This window comes from Aquarana catesbeiana, linkage group LG01 (genome assembly GCF_042186555.1).
Source record: "Aquarana catesbeiana isolate 2022-GZ linkage group LG01, ASM4218655v1, whole genome shotgun sequence".
NCBI classification, from domain to species: domain Eukaryota; kingdom Metazoa; phylum Chordata; class Amphibia; order Anura; family Ranidae; genus Aquarana; species Aquarana catesbeiana.
The window spans coordinates 141,115,843-141,130,947 of NC_133324.1; the positions used below are offsets into that span (position 1 = coordinate 141,115,843).

The window sequence follows — 15,105 nt, forward strand, 5'->3', positions numbered from 1 at the left end:
AAAGAATCAGAGATCGTCAGGGGGGTTGAATCGAGATCGCAATTTTTTAACGATTAATTGTGCAGCTCTAATACACACACACACACACAATCTGGCATTTGTCCTTTTCAAAAGTTGCTGGGCCACAGTGGCTGTTTGAGCCTCTGCTGTTACATGCTTCAGCTACAATGTGCTTCTGCTGTTAACTGTCCACTGTGGTCAGCTGACCCTTGTTTTATCTTGTGGCCTGTTACTACTGTTTTAGCTATTTTAGTGCCCATTCTTCAAATTCCTGGGGACCTCCCATGGTCAAAGAATTACTGTCTACAGTACAATTAAAAAAGGAACTTTAATGTACCTGTTAATTCCACATCTTTGGGTACGATGTAGGACGCAACCCCCCCCCCCCCATTTCTTTGTTTTCTTTTTTTGATTGTACCCTAATGAAAGCTTCATCTGGACCCCCAAACACCTTAAGGTAGTGGTATGTAACCCATGGTCTACGAATCAACTGTGTAATGTACTGTACTCCAAAGTACAAAATGTACAGGTACATCAAAATTCCTATTGTCTGCAGTCACTGTAAAATCCTTTTCTTGAAGTCCACTGCCGCAAATCCCACCCCTCTTCATTGATGACACTTTTTGTTCTGCTTTGCTACAAAACTGAGGCATGCTGGTATTGGGAGGGGTTATTTTGGACTGGCCTACAGTTTTGTTTGCCAGTGTCCAATCCTCCTTTTAGGCATTAGCCAACAGGTTAAAAACTTTTTTTCGACTCTCAATATATACAAAGAAAAGTATTTTAAGGCATGTACAAAATTTAAATTTGATAAGATGAGAGCAGAATGTCTTCATAGCCTGTAAAATGAGTGACTTGGCAATCCGCAGCTCTGATTAGAGGATCAAGGGGCAAATCAGACCTCATGGCAGAGTCTGATGGTTGCAAGCCATCGAGATATATGTATTCTGATAATAAGAGCTCTAGCTAGTGGAGCTAACCACACATTTAGGGAAGAGGAGAGTCCCAGTGATGCTTGTGTGGGGAAAGCCAAGCACAGGATGTCTCAAAAAGGTCCCTCAGCATAACGAGAGGATTTCTCAAAGGGGCAACCAAGCTACCAATAAGTATGTTCCTGAATATGGAAACAGAAAAAAATGTCATGCTAATGGAGCGTGTCAATGTTACACCCAGAAAGCCCAGAGAGCATAAGGTCAGGGGAGGAGCCTGAAAAGGAGGGATCAACCAAGAAGTTGAAACGTGAGCATCAGCACTGGAGCATATGGTTCAAAGAATTAGGCTCAGGAACTTTGTAGTTAAAGGAGGATTTTGAAGAAGTAGTTCTGGCATCTACAGATACATGATCAGACAATAGTGGCGCACACTAGTCATGGGTAAGAATTAAAGCAGTGGTTTTTACATATTTGCATGTGTCAAACATCCATCATGGAAGTGGATCATGATGAAGGGAGTCTGAAGTCTCTCCTGTGGAAGAAACGATCTGGCCTAAACAACATCCAGTACTAAACCCAAATACTTCAAATAATGAGTCTACACCATCAATATTTTCTGAAGTTTCAGAATACATCAGAACCAATGTAATGTTTGGACAGTCAAAAAGCTATGTTGGCCAGAGCCCTCGCCGACTGTGGTTCAACAGGAGGTAGTCAAAGTATCCCACAACTGGGATGCCACAAAAACAGAACGAGGCTAGTACCAGGGCCAACACCTTGGTGAACTCCCAAGGTGCACATGAGAAGGTTTAGAGCAAGGCCACAAACTAGTTGCATAAAGGATCCACAAAAGAATGAGAGAAATGCAGATAAGCTAGAAAGATGGGCACATGCATCCTTGGCATCCACAGAAGCCAGGAGAACTCCCTTGGCCAACGAAGTGGATTCAATGTGAAATTTCTTGGCTCAAAGAATGACATTTAAAAACTTGAAGGTCTAAGATGAGACAGATACTCCATTTGATTTGAACAATTTCAAGTAAAACATCTGGAACCGTTCTACCGAAGAAACTGGGAAACATCTTGGTCCAGACGACCCAAGAGGACTTAATGGGAGATCTGTGGTGACAAATGAAGCTGGAGGCAAGAAACTGAGGTGGTTTCATGGAACAAAGTTCCAGCTTGTATTTCTGGGATACCACTTCCTACACCCAAGCGTCTGAAATGCAAGCTCTCCAAACATCCACAAAATGTAATACCCCTCAAGCAGCCCCCTAGTTCCAGCTTGGTCTTTCACTTTAAAAAGACTTCTTCCACTGATATAATTGCTTTCTTAAAGTGGGACACTGCCAGATACACAGTGGTGATAAGGCCATTTTCCACAAAATACTACCCAAAAGGTTACACGGCTTTTCAGAGTGCTTCCAATCTCCATAGAGGGGAGAAAAGAAGAAAAAGTTGAACAGTGAGTGTATTGGAAGAGTCTTTGTTGCCTTAGGGACTTTGAAACAACCCAGGATTGAAATCAGCACTAGTAGAAATAACAGGCTGATCATCTAGTTTCAGAATGGTGTGTACTACATCAATAAGAACCAAACCGGTCTTCTCCTAATTTGGGAGAAAGAGCAGTGAACTGACTACTCAGGGGAAAGATCAGCAGTCAAGGACTGGAGTGAATTACAGTCCTCTGCAGCTAATGGCTCGGAAGCCAAGAAGGCCACAGAAAAAACAGACACAATCTGCAGGAGGTGGTGTTGGAATGTGCTTGCTGCCTCTGTGATAAAAGTCAGAAAATAACTGGACTATTTGGACTATAAAGTCTTTCACGACTATTAAAAACCTCAGTCAAAAGGGAAGAGGTACTGGCCATATCCAACAGAGTTAAAGAGGACTCTAATAGCATGGAAAAGTCCTGTGATCGACTTACCCATATTGAAACACAAACTTGCGAGGATTTGGCTTAATGAAAAAATTGTTAGCACAGTTTGAGATAAGCAATCGCTGTACGACAGTTTGAAACCCTTGACTGTCATACCTACAACTACCACATGAATAGTGGTGGATTAGCGGTCAGGCGGTGGCGGGCTCCTGGCCAGGTGTTATCCCTTACCGGTTTCCTCTTCTCCCTACTTCCTCCTGTACTCTTTTCTTGCTGCTCCTTTGTATCCTTTGTACTCAGTTGCACTCACATGGTCAATTTTTTTCCATCTTTAATTATGCATTGTATGACATGCTGCTTACACAAGTATTGTTATTCCAGAAAGGTCATAGATTTATTCCTCTATGGTATCCCAAGTCCCTTATCTTGGGTTGGGTTCCATATTAGAACTTTATTACAGAATTCTACACTCATGAGATTCTGCTGTAAGCCTCCCAGGCTTCCTTGACCCCAGGAACGACACCTCACACCATATCTGACTCTCAAGAGCATTATGCTCAATTTAGCCATGTACTACTGAAGGATATTTTGTCTTTATGCACTTCTTTGATTGTTACACACAATTTTTTTCATTGTTTCATTGTACACCTTGAATAACAATAAACTACTGAAATAGAAAGAAGACTAATGATGGAATAAACTCGCAGCTAGGAGCAACATACAGTGGATAGGAAAAGTCTACACACCCCTGTTAAAATGTCAGGTTTCTGTGATGTAAATAAATGACAAAAATGAATAATTTCAGAACTTTTTCCACCTTTAATGTGACCTATAAATTGTACAACTCAGTTGAACAGCAAACTGAAATCTTTTAGGTGAAGGGGCATAAAAATATGGTTGCATAAGTGTGCACACCCATAACCACTTCCATACCCGCCCATTGTCATATGACATCCGCTGGAACACTGTCCCTCCGGGCGGGTGTCATAGGACGCCCTTGGCTTTCCGGGGGTATATGGGGGCGCGTCACTCGGGAGCCGATGGATCTGTATGTAAACACACAGATCCACGTCCTGCCAGGGGAGAGGATACAGATCGTCTGTTCCTAGTATATAGGAACACCGATCAGTCCCCCCCACAGTGAGAATCACTCCCTAGGTAACACAGTTAACCCCTTGATCGCCCCCTGGTGTTAACCCCTTCCCTGCCAGTGACATTTATACAGTAATCAGTGCATATTTATAGCACTGATCGCTGTATAAGTGTCAGTGGTCCCAAATTAGTGTCAAAAGTGTATTATCTGTCCGTCGCAATCAAGATAAAAATCGCAGATCACCACCATTACTAGTTAAAAAAAAAAAATAATAATAATATTATTCTTATTATTAATAATAATAATAATAATAATAAAAATGCCATTAATCTATCCCCTATTTTGTAGGCGGTATAACTTTTCCAATATACGCTTATAGTGATTTTTTACCAAAAATATGTAGAATACAGATCGGCCTAAACTGAGGAAAAAAATTTTTTTTTTTTTTTTAATTTGAGATATTTATTATAGCAAAAATTAGAAAATAGTGTTTTGTCGCTCTTATTTTTTTTATAGCGCAAAAAATAAAAATCGCAGAGGTGATCAAATACCAAAAGAAAGCTCTATTTGTGGGGGGGGGAATGATAAAAATTTCATTTGGGTACAGTGTTGCATGACCGCGCAATGGTCATTCAAAATGTTAGTGCTGAAAGCTGAAAATTGGCCTGGACAGGAAGGAGGTGAAAATGTCCTGTGTTGAAGTGGTTAAACTAATACTTTGTTGAAGCCCCTTTTGATTTTATTACAGCACTCAGTCTTTTTGGGTAAGAGTCTATCAGCATGACGCATCTTGACTTGGCAATATTTGCCCACTCTTCTTTGCAAAAACACTTCTGTCAGAAAAACCGTCAATCTTCTTCTGGTGAAGCCATTCTTTTGTTGATTTGGATGTATGCTTTGGGTCATCGTAATGCTGAAAGATGAAGTTGGTATTCAGAACTGGTCATAAAATTCCCTCTACCTTGTCTAAGGCCCCTGTTCCAGCAGAAGAAAAATAGCCCCAAAGCATGATACTGCCACCACCATGCTTCACTGTGGGTATGGTGTTCTTTTGGTATCATCAGACCATAACACATTTTCCCACATGGTTTTGGGAGACTTCAGATGTGTTGAGAAAAGGCTTCTGTCTTGCCACTCTACCCCATAGCCCAGACATATGAAGAATACAGGAGATTGTTGTTACATGTACCACACAGCCAGTACTTGCCAGATATTCCTGCAGCTCCTTTAATGTTACTGTAGGCCTCTTGACAGCCTCCCTGAAAAGTTTTCCTCCTGTCTTTTCAGAAATTTTGGAGGGACATCCAGTTCATGGTAATTGTGCCATATTTTCTCCACTTGATGACTATCTTCACTGTGTTCCATGGTATATCTAATGCCTTGGAAATTTGTTTGTACCCTTCTCCTGATTGATACCTTTTAACAATGAGATCCCTTGGATGCTTCGGAAGTGCTTTGCGGACCATGGCTTCTGCTTTAGGATGAGACTAAGAAAATGTCAGGAAAGACCTACTAGAACAGCTGATCTTTATTTGGGGGTTAATCAGAGGCACTTTAACCACTTCAGCCCCGGAAGGTTTTACCCCCTTCCTGACCAGAGCACTTTTTACAATTCGGCACTGCGTCGCTTTAACTGCTAATTGCGCGGTCATGCAATGCTGTACCCAAACGAAATTTGCGTCCTTTTCTTCCCACAAATAGAGCTTTCTTTTGATAGTATTTGATCACCTCTGCCGTTTTTATTTTTTGCGCTATACACGGAAAAAGACCGAAAATTTTGAAAAAAAATGATATTTTCTACTTTTTGTTCTAAAAAAAATCCAATAAACTCAATTTTAGTCATACTTTTAGGCCAAAATGTATTCGGCCACATGTCTTTGGTAAAAAAAATGTCAATAAGTGTATATTTATTGGTTTGCGCAAAAGTTATAGCGTCTACAAACTAGGGTACATTTTCTGGAATTTACATAGCCTTTAATTTATGACTGCCTATGTCGTTTCTTGAGGTGCTAAAATGGCAGGGCAGTACAAAACCCCCACAAATGACCCCATTTTGGAAAGTAGACACCCCAAGGAATTTGCTGAGAGGCATGTTGAGCCCATTGAATATTCATTTTTTTTGTCCCAAGTGATTGAACAATGACAAAAAAAAAAAAAAAATTACAAAAAGTTGTCACTAAATGATATATTGCTCACACAGGCCATGGGCATATGTGGAATTGCACCCCAAAATACATTTAGCTGCTTCTCCTGAGTACGGGGATACCACATGTGTGAGACTTTTTGGGAGCCTAGCCGCGTACGGGGCCCCGAAAACCAATCACTGCCTTCAGGATTTCTAAGGGCGTACATTTTTGATTTTACTCCTCACTACCTATCACAGTTTTGAAGGCCATAAAATGCCCAGATGACATAAAACCCCCCCAAATGACCCCATTTTGGAAAGTAGACACCCCAAGCTATTTGCTTTGAGGCATGTTGAGTCCATGGAATGTTTTATATTTTGACACAAGTTGCGGGAAAGTGACAAATTTTTTTTTTTTTTTTTTTTTTTTGCACAAAGTTGTCACTAAATGATATATTGCTCACACAGGCCATGGGCATATGTGGAATTGCACCCCAAAATACATTTAGCTGCTTCTCCTGAGTATGGGGATACCACATGTGTGGGACTTTTTGGGAGCCTAGCCGCGTACGGGACCCCGAAAACCAATCACTGCCTTCAGGATTTCTAAGGGCGTACATTTTTGATTTTACTCCTCACTGCCTATCACAGTTTCGGAGGCCATGGAATGCCCAGGTGGCACAAACCCCCCCAAATGACCCCATTTTGGAAAGTAGACACCCCAAGCTATTTGCTGAGAGGCATGGTGAGTATTTTGCAGCTCTCATTTGTTTTTGAAAATAAAGAAAGACGAGAAAAAAAATTTTTTTTTTTCTTTTTTCAATTTTCAAAACTTTGTGACAAAAAGTGAGGTCTGCAAAATACTCACTATACCTCTCATCAAATAGCTTGGGGTGTCTACTTTCCAAAATGGGGTCATTTGGGGGGTTTTTTTGCCACCTGGGCATTCCATGGCCTCCGAAACTGTGATAGGCAGTGAAGAGTGAAATCAAAAATTTACGGCCTTAGAAAGCCTGAAGGCGGTGCTTGGTTTTCGGGGTCCCGTACGCGGCTAGGCTCCCAAAAAGTCCCACACATGTGGTATCCCCGTACTCAGGAGAAGCAGCAGAATGTATTTTGGGGTGTAATTTCAAATATTCCCATGGCATGTTTGAGCAATATATCATTTAGTGACAACTTTGCGCAAAAAAAAAATAAAAAAAATAAAAAATTGTCTCTTTCCCGCAACTTGTGTCACAATATAAATTATTCCATGGACTCAACATGACTCTCAGCAAATAGCTTGGGGTGTCTACTTTCCAAAATGGGGTCATTTGGGGGGGTTTTGAACTGTCCTGGCATTTTATGCACAACATCTAGAAGCTTATGTCACACATCACCCACACTTCTAACCACTTGAAGACAAAGCCCTTTCTGACACTTATTGTTTACATAAAAAAATAATTTTTTTTTGCAAGAAAATTACTTTGAACCCCCAAACATTATATTTTTTTTTTAAAGCAAATGCCCTACAGATTAAAATGGTGGGTGTTTCATTTTTTTTTTTCACACAGTATTTGCGCAGCGATTTTTCAAACGCATTTTTTGGGGAAAAAACACACTTTTTTACATTTTAATGCACTAAAACACACTATATTGCCCAAATGTTTGATGAAATAAAAAAGATGATCTTAGGCCGAGTACATGGATACCAAACATGACATGCTTTAAAATTGCGCACAAACGTGCAGTGGCGACAAACTAAATACATTTTTAAAAGCCTTTAAAAGCCTTTACAGGTTACCACTTTAGATTTACAGAGGAGGTCTACTGCTAAACTTACTGCCCTCGATCTGACCTTCGCGGCGATACCTCACATGCATGGTGCAATTGCTGTTTACATTTGACGCCAGACCGACGCTTGCGTTCGCCTTAGCGCGAGAGCAGGGGGGACAGGGGTGCTTTTTTTTTTTTTTTTTTTTTTTTTTTTCTTTATTATTATTATTTTTTTATCTTATTTTTAAACTGTTCCTTTCATTTTTTTTTTTTTTTTTAATCATTTTTATTGTTATCTCAGGGAATGTAAATATCCCCTATCATAGCAACAGGTAGTGACAGGTACTCTTTTTTGCAAAAATTGGGGTCTATTAGACCCTAGATTTCTCCTCTGCCCTCAAAGCATCTGACCACACCAAGATCGGTGTGATAAAATGCTTTCCCAATTTCCCAATGGCGCTGTTTACATCCGGCGAAATCTAAGTCATAAAATGCTCGTAGCTTCCGGTTTCTTAGGCCATAGAGATGTTTGGAGCCACTCTGGTCTCTGATCAGCTCTATGGTCAGCTGGCTGAATCACCGGCTGCATTTTCAGGTTCCCTGTTGAGACAGGAGAGCCAGAGAAAAACACGGAAGACGTTGGGGGGGGAGGGGCATTCCCTCCCACTGCTTGTAAAAGCAGTCTAGAGGCTAATTAGCCGCTAGGATTGCTTTTACATGAAAGCCGACCGCTGGCTGAAAAGAATGATACCAAGATGATACCTAAACCTGCAGGCATCATTCTGGTATAACCACTCAAAGTCGTGAATGGCGTACCTGAAGACAAAAAAATGGTTAACAATAAAGCACAGTAAACGGTAAGGTATAAAAAATTGCATACCTGAAAAGCAAACATGATAAAACATAATAACAATAAAACATTGCAGAATAGAATACAGTAAAAAAGAACAGAACAATAGAGAGAGAGAATAGAGAGAGAAAGAACAATAAAACGACAACTATTTTTTTTTTATTTTATATTTTTGTATGTGTTTTTTTTTTTTTTTACACTTTTTTTTGTAACTGTAACTTTTATAACTGTAACCGGTTCCAGGTTCGGGTCTCTCAAAATGCGATGGCATCTTGGGAGACCCTGTGAAAGTGTGCCTAGTCTGTGCAATGCTGTACCCTACGCTAATACTCAACTAGTGAATGGTAGCGTTCAAAACATTCACCAATGCAAAGACCAGGATTGTCAGGACAGGAGGGACAATAATAGCGGGTGTCACGTCTATATCCGCACTTGCTGCAGACACGACATCTTTTTTGGGGGGGTTCGTTGGGTAGGGGTACTCGGGAGGACATAAAGAAAATGCCTCTCATACAGCCGACTGCATTTGGTTGGGGATGTGAATGGGGGAAGTACGGGCGCCGCAGAAGCGGTGGGTTCCCAATTAGGATTGGCGAATGCAGCAGGAAGGGCATTATGGGCACGACGGGCCTGTGTTCGTCTTCTTGGTGGCAGCGGGACACTACTTGTGCTTGCCACCTCACCAGCTTGGACTCGCCACGTCACCAAGTGTTACTGCAGCGCTGGTTTGACTACGACCGGGGTGTACTAGGCCGCTGGTGCTTGCCAGTTCACCAAAACGCTACCAAAAAAACTGTTAGCGATCGCAGGGATCAGGCCTGACTCTGCGAACGCTGCAGTTATGCGTTTAGTGTTTTGTAAGTGACAGTGATCGATCGATACTGCACTTGGGTGGGCTGGGCCGGGCGGAGGGGCAAAACGCAGGTGCTAGCAGGTATCTGGGCTGATCCCGCTAACACTGCGTTTGTGGGAACCCTAAACTGCTGGGGACGCTAGTATAGATCTGATCAGATCAGATATTGATCCGATCAGATACTATACCACTAAGGGAGGTGTACGGTGCGTGCGTGGGTGTTAGCGGTACTGGCGCTAACCTGACGCTGCCTGGGGCTGGTGCTTGCCAGTTCACCAAAACGCTACCAAAAAAACTGTTAGCGATCGCAGGGATCAGGCCTGACTATGCGAACGCTGCAGTTATGCGTTTAGTGTTTTGTAAGTGACAGTGATCGATCGATACTGCACTTGGGTGGGCCGGGCAGAGGGGCAAAACGCAGGTGCTAGCGGGTATCTGGGCTGATCCCGCTAACACTGTGTTTTTGGGAACCCTAAACTGCTGGGGACGCTAGTATAGATCTGATTGGATCAGATATTGATCCGTACAGATACTATACCACTAAGGGAGGCGTATGCTGCGTGCGTGGGTGTTAGCGGTACTGGCGCTAATCTGACGCTGCCTGGGGCGACGCATATCACCGCCGGGCGATCAGGGGGCTAAACCTTTATTCGGTAATAAACGGCGGGTGCCCTGACACTATAAAAAATAAACAAACTAACCAGCGTCACTCGTAACAGTTATACGGTGATCAGTGGTGAAAGGGTTAACTAGGGGGCAATCAAGGGGTTAAAACCTTTATTAGATAGTATATGGGGGTCCCTGTCGCTATAAAACACTGACGGCGAACCTAAATATTTACGTCTCTAACTAGCGTCACCAGCGACACTAATACAGCGATCAGAAAAATGATCGCTTAGTGACACTGGTGACAGGGGGTGATCAAGGGGTTAAAACTTTATTAGGGGGGGTTAGGGGGGTATCCTAGACCTAAAGGGGGGTAATACTAACTGCCCTAACACTGTAACTGTCACAAACTGACACTATGCAGTAATCAGAAAAAAAAAAAAAAAAAAAAAATACTGCTAATGTCAGTTTGTGACGGGGGGGGGGGGGGGTGATTGGGGGGGGATCGGGGGGCGATCGGGGGTGTAAAGTATGCCTGGCATGTTCTACTGTGTGTGTTTGTGTTGTGTGCACTTACATGTCTTCTCTCCTCGGCGCTGGACGGAAACTGCCAGACCGAGGAGAGATGACATCACATCCTCTGCCTGTGTGAAACTACACACAGGCAGAGGAGGATTCCCATTGGCTGGGAGCGATCGCGAGGGGGGGGCCACGATCGGATGGTCTCCCCCTCGCCTCCCGACGCTCCCAGTCAGATGCCGACCGCCGATGGCACCGGGGGGGGGTCCGATCGGACCCCCCGCCCGCGGGAGGCAGATCACGTACAGGTACGTGATTCTGCCTGCCCGTGCCATTCTGCCGACGTATATATACGTTAGGCGGTCGGCAAGTGGTTAAATGATGGCAGGTGTGTACTGACCCCCCCCCCACTAAAAGATTTCAGGTGATTTTTCAATTGAGTTGCACAGTTTATAGGTCACATTAAAAGGTGGAAAAAGTTCTGAAATGATTTATCTTTGTCATTTTTTTTTAACATCACAGAAACCTGACATTTTAACAGGGGTGTGTACACTTTTTATATCCACTGTATTTCAAGACTGCATAAAGTTGGCACAATCAGCACCTAAACTTTTAGTAGAACATGATTTGGGTACAGTAGGATTGTAGCTTCAATCAACTCTGTGCCTTGAAAAACCTCCCTATTCCTAGGATGAATTAAAAGAGCAAACTGAGTACAGGTGGTTACAAACAAGATAGGGTCTGTAGGTTTGTTCTTGTAAGTCAGAACGGGTACATTTTTTAAGTGTAGCTCCAGCCAAAAAGAAACAATTTTTAAGATTTTTGGATAGCATAGGGAATGGTTAACACCCCTGTAACATTTGTTTTGCTGTCTGTGCCCCTGTTCAGAAGATTTCACCTCACTTTCTGTCCCCGATGACAATTGGATTTTGAAAAGTTTGGATTGTTGTGGAAACAAGCCTTGGTGATAAAGCATCAGTGGAGACAACTTTTCCCCATACTAACTCTTACAGGAGTGAATTTCCCTTCCCAGCGGTAGATTTCCTCTCGCTTCCTGTTTTCTCCCTCCGTTTTGTAAGTAGGAGTCGTTTGTAAGTCAGATGTTTGTAACTAGGGGACCGCCTGTAGTACGACGCTTTCGTGAATGGGATCTTAAGGGATGCTACAGTAGATAGGCATAAGGCATCCAACTAAAGAAATTGCTCTCTCGGTTATGGATTTGATGGGTGTTTAAACAAAAAGTGTGGGCAATTTCAACCACAGAATTTTACTGTCCTTTTCACTGCCCAGATAAAATAACTAACTATGAAGTAATGTTTACTGACAGTGTGATTTTACCAGAAAGCACTTACCTACAGTTGCTCTAATCAGTGGGGATGAGTCACCAATGTTATTCAAGCACTCGCTCTTTATAAAGTCCGTCACCCCATTAGGGAAGTTCTGAAAATGAGCTTTCACATTATTTTTCAGGATCAGTCCACTCAAAGAGCGTGTAGGCTCATCTGTAAGACAGAAGTATTTGGCATAGAGTCACAATTGGTTTAACTAGAGCTTGTTTAACAGTATAGCCATAAAAGTCTGTAGCGATATGACAATTCAAATTTTTTTTTTGCAATTCACATAAATCATGTTTAACCACATGCCGACCAGCCGCCGTAGTTGTACTGAGGCAACATGGCCCAGCAAAAAGTACAAAATATTGTGTTTTTTTCAAAACTGTCACTCTTTTTTTGTTTATAGCACAAAAAATAAAAACCGCAGAGCTGATCAAATACCACCAAAAGAAAGCTCTTTTTGGGAAAAAAGGACGTCCATTCTGTTTGGGTACAGCGTCGCACGACCGCGCAATTGTCAAAGTGCTCTGGTCATTGAGCAGCCAAATCTTCCGGGGCTGAAGTGGTTAATCTTCGCGCTAGGAGTTTAAAAGATGGTCATAGATGGATAGAAATTTGGCTGGTTCAGCAGCGATCATCTAAATTTTGATCCAACTGCGGGAGCTGCAGTTGAACTGAAGTCTATCTACAGATCGACTTCTGTTCAACCACCCTGTTGGATAAAAACCCACCCAATCAGCTACCGCAGCCAATGGTTGCAGCACTAATCCGTGTATCCCATAGTTGCCAACATTCCGAAAAGAAAAAAATCCAGAGACACTTTTTTTGCTATGTCTCCAGCAAGCCATTGTAAGTAGCAAATGTACTTTAATTAAGAGCCCTTGCACACTGGGGCGGTTTGCAGGCACTATTGCGCTAATAATAGCGCCTGCAAACCGCCCCGAAAGTGCCGCTGCTTTCATTCCAGTGTGCAAGCCCCGAGGGCTTGCACACTGGAGCGATGCGCTGGCAGGACGGTAAAAAAAGTCCTGCCAGCAGCATCTTCGGAGCGGTGAAGGAGCGGAGTGTATACCGCTCCCTTACCACTCCTGCCCATTGAAATCAATGGGACGGCGCGGCTATACCGCCGGCAAAGCGCCTCTGCAGAGGCGCTTTGCGGTGGTATTTAACCCTTTCTCGGCCGCTAGCGGGGGGTAAAACCCCCCCTGCTAGCGGCCGCATACCGACGGTAAAACGCCGCTAATAATAGCGGCGTTTTACCGCCGACGCCGCCCCCCGCCCCAGTGTGCAAGGGCTCTAAGTAAGGGTAGGACATTGATTAAAAATGAGCGTCGTTCTACAAGAGGCATATCAATCTAATGAACATTTTAATTTCAAAATACTGTATAGATAACCATTTATCAGAGACAAACATAGCAAAGAAGGTATTGTTCATTAGTAAAAATATATGTATTTGTTTAGGATGCCAAAACTGGTCATAAAAGGCTCCTGCCAATTCAGCTGAAATCTGAGCCATGCGCCACCCAGCTCAACAAAAGCTGGCTTCAAAATCAAAGGAGGAAAATTATCAGCCAAACAGTGACTGCATCCTATCATATGTAACATCCAATCAGATGCAGTCACTGCCTGGATATTCAGAAAGCCACAGCTGCTGTGGCTGTCTATATACAAATAGCCACCAGAGGAGATTACCTAATGCATACTATTTATTGTGGGTGTGGGAATCAAGTTATTGCTCTCATTTGGGGCTGAAAAAGAGAATTTTCACATGTATAACTAACCTTACGCTGTACAATCTATTTAAAGTGTGGCAATCCAACAGTTCTTGTTGAGAATACAGTGATAAACGTCCATTACAATGCAAACTAGGGTTGCACCGTTACCGAGTATTTTTGCAAGTAACCGTACTCGTGAAAATGCTCCGATACCCGAAACCAATACCTTTTGCGGTGTGATTTCAGCCCATACAAAATGAATGGGCTCAAACCGCACTGCAAAAAATTACATGCGATTTGAACAGGAATGTGGTGCGATTCCTTCCAGAATCGCATGCGTTTTCCCACACCACTCCTGTGTGAACCCAGGCTTGTCATAGTGACTTCAGCCTGTGTTCACCAAGAGGCGGTGAGGCTACCCACATGCAATTTATACAGGAATCACATCGCATTCCTGTTTAAATTGCACACGATTACTTGCAGTGTGATTTGAGCCCATGCATTTTGCATGGGCTCAAATCGCACAGCAAAGGTATCAGCGAGTACTTGACCTAAAGCAGGGATATGCAATTAGCGGACCCCCAGCTGCTGCAAAACTACAAGTCCCATCATGCCTCTGCCTCTGGATGTCATGCTTGTGGCTGTCGGAGTCTTGCTATGCCTCATGGGACTTGTAGTTCTGCAACAGCAGGAGGTCCGCTAATTGCATATCCCTGACCTAGCATATCGGTATCCATATTCGCCAATAACAACCCAGTATCAGTACAACCTTACTGCAAATGCATTTGGCATTAAATGGTTAGAAAACAACTGTAACCACTGACCTTCCTACGGATTCCTGCAACATGATGTGATTGCTGGTGGGTTTTAGGTGGCAAAAACCCTTGGTAATACAACTAGTTAGGTGGCAATACAAAGTGGCAAAAGTCTAAACAATGTAGAGCAAAGCTGGCAATCTTGTTTTTTTATGCAAGTATTGGGGTATACTACACTGACCACCAATGTAATGGGGACAATGACACTGTTCACTAGTCTAACGAAAGTATCCTACACCGAGCCGCAATGTAATGAGAAAATTTACATGGACCACCAATGTAACCAAGACCTTAGCCTTTGTTCACGTGTGCATGTCGGGAATGCACGCAAAAACGTGAGCATTCCCAACACGCAAAGAAATGCCCTGTCTTCTAACAGACCCACAGCAGTGCAATTATTTGTTAATAGCAATCCTACATATCTGCCGAAGCATGCCAAAATGCATGGTGCTGCCGAGTTTTAGCGTCAGGGACTTTTTTCTGTTTCTCATGCACAGGGCAACCCCCTGAAATGAATGAGCTGCCCTATGTGAGACTTGCAGGAACGTGAACACACTCATCTGTATGGTCTGAATGGAGGGGGCCTCCAGAGGGAGAGATTTATATGTGAATGCAGGAGGATTTACACAT

At 42.9% G+C, this 15,105-nt stretch overlaps 1 protein-coding gene across 3 annotated transcripts in view; it reads right to left on the bottom strand.

The window, feature by feature from the left end:
- The window catches only part of TNPO1 (transportin 1), a 197,193-nt gene that overhangs the window by 124,734 nt on the left and 57,354 nt on the right, over positions 1-15,105 (bottom strand). For all 3 annotated transcript variants that reach the window (XR_012243279.1, XM_073624364.1, XM_073624357.1), the window contains exon 3: positions 11,964-12,113. Coding sequence is in view for 2 of the 3 variants with exons in the window: in XM_073624364.1 (XP_073480465.1) it covers positions 11,964-12,113 (150 nt within the window). In the remaining variant the exon portion in view is untranslated. The remainder of the gene's footprint in view (positions 1-11,963; positions 12,114-15,105) is intronic.